The 5,134-nt window shown below is 31.6% G+C and overlaps 1 protein-coding gene across 4 annotated transcripts in view; it reads right to left on the minus strand.

Annotated features, from left to right (window-relative positions):
* The window catches only part of Wdr17 (WD repeat domain 17), an 81,726-nt gene that overhangs the window by 8,294 nt on the left and 68,298 nt on the right, over positions 1-5,134 (minus strand). For 3 of the 4 annotated variants that reach the window (XM_013352051.2, XM_026786963.1, XM_026786965.1), the window contains 2 exons: positions 3,854-3,874; positions 2,804-2,915 (listed from right to left, as the gene is read on the minus strand). In XM_013352051.2, coding sequence (XP_013207505.1) covers positions 2,804-2,915; positions 3,854-3,874 — 133 coding nt within the window. The remainder of the gene's footprint in view (positions 1-2,803; positions 2,916-3,853; positions 3,875-5,134) is intronic. The other variant, XM_026786964.1, reaches the window with a different exon arrangement.

Raw genomic sequence — 5,134 nt, forward strand, 5'->3', positions numbered from 1 at the left:
TAATTAATATTCACCAATGCAAGTTCACAAAAGTGAGCAATATAAGCCCCATCTAAAGTCATTCATTTTAGAGTAAACATATAATACAGACATTGTCCAAGCTACATTAAATGTAACAAATACAACATCACACTATCACATATTCCTTTGCACTAGAATTGAATTTACTCTTTGAGGCCAAACAACCCTATTTCTTAGACACTAAATAAACTTAATGTCTAAAACTGTACAGTTTAAAATGCACACGGAGTGGAAAGTTTGGGTCCCCAAAATTTCATCATTACCAAAGGAAAAATAATGTCCCTTAATATTAAAAGCAGACCTTTCTGTGGAAATGGAAATTATGGTCTCTCAGTCAACATGTTTCACTTTCGTTTATGAATAGAATTAATTACCACATATCATTTTAAGTGTATGTAAAATATATTGTAAGAAATGAAAATGAAATCCATTCAATCTCAACAATATTGCTACCTAAACAAGAGCCAAACAATTCCAACAACAACTGGTATGCCAATATAGGTGGGGAAATTTTCCCAGGGCCCTACCCCGAGATGAATAAATAACTGCTAAGAGAGGGAGAATTAATCTTCCCCAGTATTCAGGCAAAGACTGTATTTAATACTGGGCTACTTTGAAATGTATATACATGTAGGCCACGTTGAACAGACTATGCAGGTGGTGTTTGTGCGTTCATTTCTCTGTATGTATGTGGGGTGAAAGTGATTAAAGGAGAGGAAGCTGTGCATTTGGGAAGGAGACATGCATGGGACGGTTAGGAGAGGGGAAATGATGTAACTATATTTTAAACAAAGTTAAAGGATGCTAAAGCTTACTCCTAAGCAACATAATAGATATATTAATACAGTTGCTATAGTTTCACATTTCTTGTTGCTTAAAATCTAAGTAGACTAAATAGTTTAGGTATCTCCTTCTCCTCCTCCTCCTCTCAAAAAAATCACAATAAGCCTTGCTAAGAAGTATGTGTGTGTATGTATATAATATATATTCTCTATATATTTATGGAATACTTATATATAAATAGATAAGTCATACATAGGGTTTATATATAAGTCATATATAAACAATCACTAATATATATTATATTTGGCTGATACTATTGCATTTCCATCATTATTATAACTCATTATAAACTTTTAAAAGGTAGATATTATACCTGAATTAAAAATTAGGCTTAAAAATAATAAGAAGTAATTGTCACTGAAATTTCAGAATCTAGAGTACAAGATTAGTCTCAAATTTAATGCCCTATCATTAAATTTCTCAAATAGAGTAATACTGTGATTTTTTTATCACCTTAGACATTTTTTCAGATTTATTAACAACTTTACAATCACTGGTTGTCTGAAGAACAAATAATAAATTCTGATTAAAGACACTGATCATATCCTTTAGCATGTATAATGAACATTAGCTGAAGAAGCTCTTGCCTCTATTATTCCAGCAAGAAAGGGAGATATTAATCACGCTCTCTACAGCTCAGAATCACAGACAAGAGGAGTTTTTAAGTTCTGTTCTGCTGCATAGCAAGGTGATTGCATTTAATAGTAGCATATCTTTCAAAACACTTTGAGGAAAGGATTTTAGGTGTTTTTACATCAGATACTAATAAATATTTGAGGTGGTGGGTGTGGAAATTGCTCTGACTTAATTATCATGCATATACATATATATATATGTGTGTGTGTGTGTATATATATACATACATACATATATTCGTACAATATGTTTATAGTGATACCTGAGACCCTGTTTCAAACAAACAAGCAAATAAATAAAAGTAGTTTCTTATGTGTTATAACAATATGCACATTACTGGCTATTTTTCAAATGAAACCATACACATGTTCTTTATAAACATATACTTACAATATTAAAGTCAGTCTCATGATTTTTTTAAATAAAAAAATATACTCTCATCTGTATAAATAATCTCTTCTATTAGATACTTTGGCTCTTTTTATATGTAATATTGGTAATTAAGATTCCAGCAGTCTTTGAATCAATATTTTTAAAATCAATTTGAATACTATGTATGAAATTTATTGATTTTTTTTAAAGAAAAGCTATTAATAGGGTCGTGTGATAGCTCAGCCAATAAAGCACATGGCTTGTAGTCATGAGGCCCTGAGTTTGCCTCTCCAGAGCCTGTACGAAAGCACAGCAAATCAGTCTTGTTTTTAACATCAGCACTGAAGAGGTGGGGACTGGAAGGTTCCTGGAGTTCACTGGTCAAACAGTCTAGACAACCAGTGAGATTTATGTCCCATGACTGAGTTCCTAAAAACAAAAAGGTGGGAGCAATAGAGGAAAGCATCTGACATTGTCCTGTGAACCCTGATGTGTATGTGTGTGAACAAACACACAAAGATGTTAAAATATGGTCTTGTAAACACACCTTCAGATACAAAGTGGTACAGTAGAAAGGACTATGGGTTAGTTAGACTTTTTGGAGTTGAGATTCTCAATCCATCTTCAATTAATTTGGGCAGATTCTTTACTTCTGTGAGTTTCCTTTCTTTGTATTTTATATGTGTGTGTGTATAATATATATGTATATATCAATCCAAACTATATGTATTATATATTATATACATTCCAAGCCATGAATAGCAGTCAATAAATGTTGTTTCTTTTGGTTATTGTTTTTGTCAAGTTAATAGGTATCCCAAAGTGACCATGTCATTATTTAATTTTTGGCATGAATTTCTATTTGTACCAAAAATTACTAAATTCATAGCATTTCATTCCAGACTAGATTCACTAATATATCATCAGCTACCTTCTTGTGAAGATCATTTATCTCTTCATTGCACCCTGGGTAGAAGGCACACAGTTTTACTAACTGTACTTCGTTATCAGGAGTCATCAGGAGAAGATCAGCTGCCAAGTTCCTGTTTGTGTAACAAAGGAGAAAGCTCCATTGAGGAAATGATCCAAAAATAAACCCACAAGTGTTTCAACAAAAGGAGACTCATACAATATACCAACCTTGCTTATCTATCTACGTAATGTTTATTTCATTATTTATAGCAAACTGTCACAAATATAGATTGCAAAAAACACTATGAAGGATGAGTGCATTATCAAAAGTTTTCAAAATGCCAAATTTGAATAAACTAAATTTTCAATCTACAGCACTCCATTTTATTATTAGAGAAGAATTCTCTACCAGACTACAGCATTGTAATAGGATTTTGGAGAAAATCATTAAGTAAAGAGAAAGCTAACTCATTTCCCCTCTTTATCTTTCCTGTCAACAATGGAAGTTCTATTAGCCTATGCTCTGATGCCAGGAAAATAGAAATCTTAAATCTTTGACTTCTGTTGTTCTGCATGCTTTTTAAGGGTTATATGGAAATTAAAGGAAGAAATATAGTTTTGAGGTATTTTTAAAAGATTTCTACTAGTGTAATAAATTTCTTACAAGGACAAAATGATATGGACTTAACATTGTGATATTTCCTTTGAGAAGTTAGTCTCAAAGCAGTAAAAAAGGATTTTTTTGGTTCATGTATTATAATTAATGAAACACCAAATTTCCAGTGGCTCAAGGGGATATTTAACTTTTAAGAATGGCATACACACACACACGCGCACACAAACACAAGTGCTTTTCTATATAACTTTAATTGCAAAATCATGTATTTAGCTATAAAAATATTCTTATTGTTCTATGACTAGGTTATATATGTTTATATACATATATATCTTACATATACAAACTGGAATATTATAAAATGAAATAGTATGAAGCTAGTCTTAAATACTTAAAATTGTGTAAACTTTTAAGATAACATGCTAATATGAACAAAACTAAAACCTGTATTACCTGTATGCAACTGATGGGAAGCTGGAGAAAAGATATTGAATATGAATATCAGAAAACATAACTACCAGGAGGCAAACAAAACTGCATTGGTAAATGTAAAATAAACAAACTGATTTGATTTATGAAATTATAACTAGCTACCTTAAACCAAATAATAAAATTTTATTGATCTTTAATCTGTAGAATTCAAATAGCTATGCATGCATTATTTATGAAAAAATTGTTATACTAAGCATGATAGTTTCCAGAATTTGAACCTTATTCTGGTTTCTGGTGTCAGATTATGAAAAGGAAGAACACCTGGTGGTGGAGGGTTCATCAGGGAATGGAAGTTTGATCTTTGTTAGAAGAAAGTATGACAGATATCAGTTCAGTAAAAAAGTTCCTAACACCTGAATAAAACAATTACAAATTTAGCAATTAGCAACCATTTTATCTTTACTTTTTTCTTTTTTCAAATATATTACATATTTTTACTTTTTGAAATCAGAATTACATCATTTGTACGATTGCCTCCATCCAAACCTCCCATGTACCCTTTCGCTCACTCAAATCTATGCCTTCTTCTTCTTTGTTGTTACAATATATATACATATATATTGTATATATATTATATATAGTATATATAATATATTATATATATAAGCCTAAACTTATTAATACAACTGTTCATTCAATCTAATGTTACCTGTATATATCATCTTTTAAAAACACTTAATTCAGATTAGATGTCATTAATGTGAATAAATGTCAGCCATATTTGTAAATAAATGATATTTGTGTTAGATTTCAAACTTTTTGATTGGCCTCAGGCCAGTCATAGTAGACTACATGGTGGATTGTTGCAAGCTTTTGACAGGGATGGGGTCATTTGGAACTCTCAGCGCACAGTGGTGTTGGAGACATTTGAATCTATCACGGGGTACCACTATATTTTGGTAGTGGAGAGTGCTCTTAAATCACTATAAGACTTGAGTAAACTCTGAGTAATGATGATCTCCTTAGTTTACTATCCAAGGTCAAGAGAAAAAGGAAAAGAAAAAAGTAGAAAGCTTCTTTTCAATGAGACAGTGATATATTCTGGTAGTTAAGGCCCAAGCTTTTTATCTAGCTCTTACTTTCGATCATGATTCATTGAGTCCTCTGGCAAATCAGTGTCTGCTTCACAGAACAGTGTAGTTCATGGCATGTAAACTATTTAAACTATTGCTTGGTACCCAGTAAGAAGTTCAAATGTGTTAGCTGGGCCTGAATCATCCCATCATAATCATCCCATCCTCT

Source organism: Microtus ochrogaster, linkage group LG7_11 (genome assembly GCF_000317375.1).
Source record: "Microtus ochrogaster isolate Prairie Vole_2 linkage group LG7_11, MicOch1.0, whole genome shotgun sequence".
NCBI lineage: Eukaryota > Metazoa > Chordata > Mammalia > Rodentia > Cricetidae > Microtus > Microtus ochrogaster.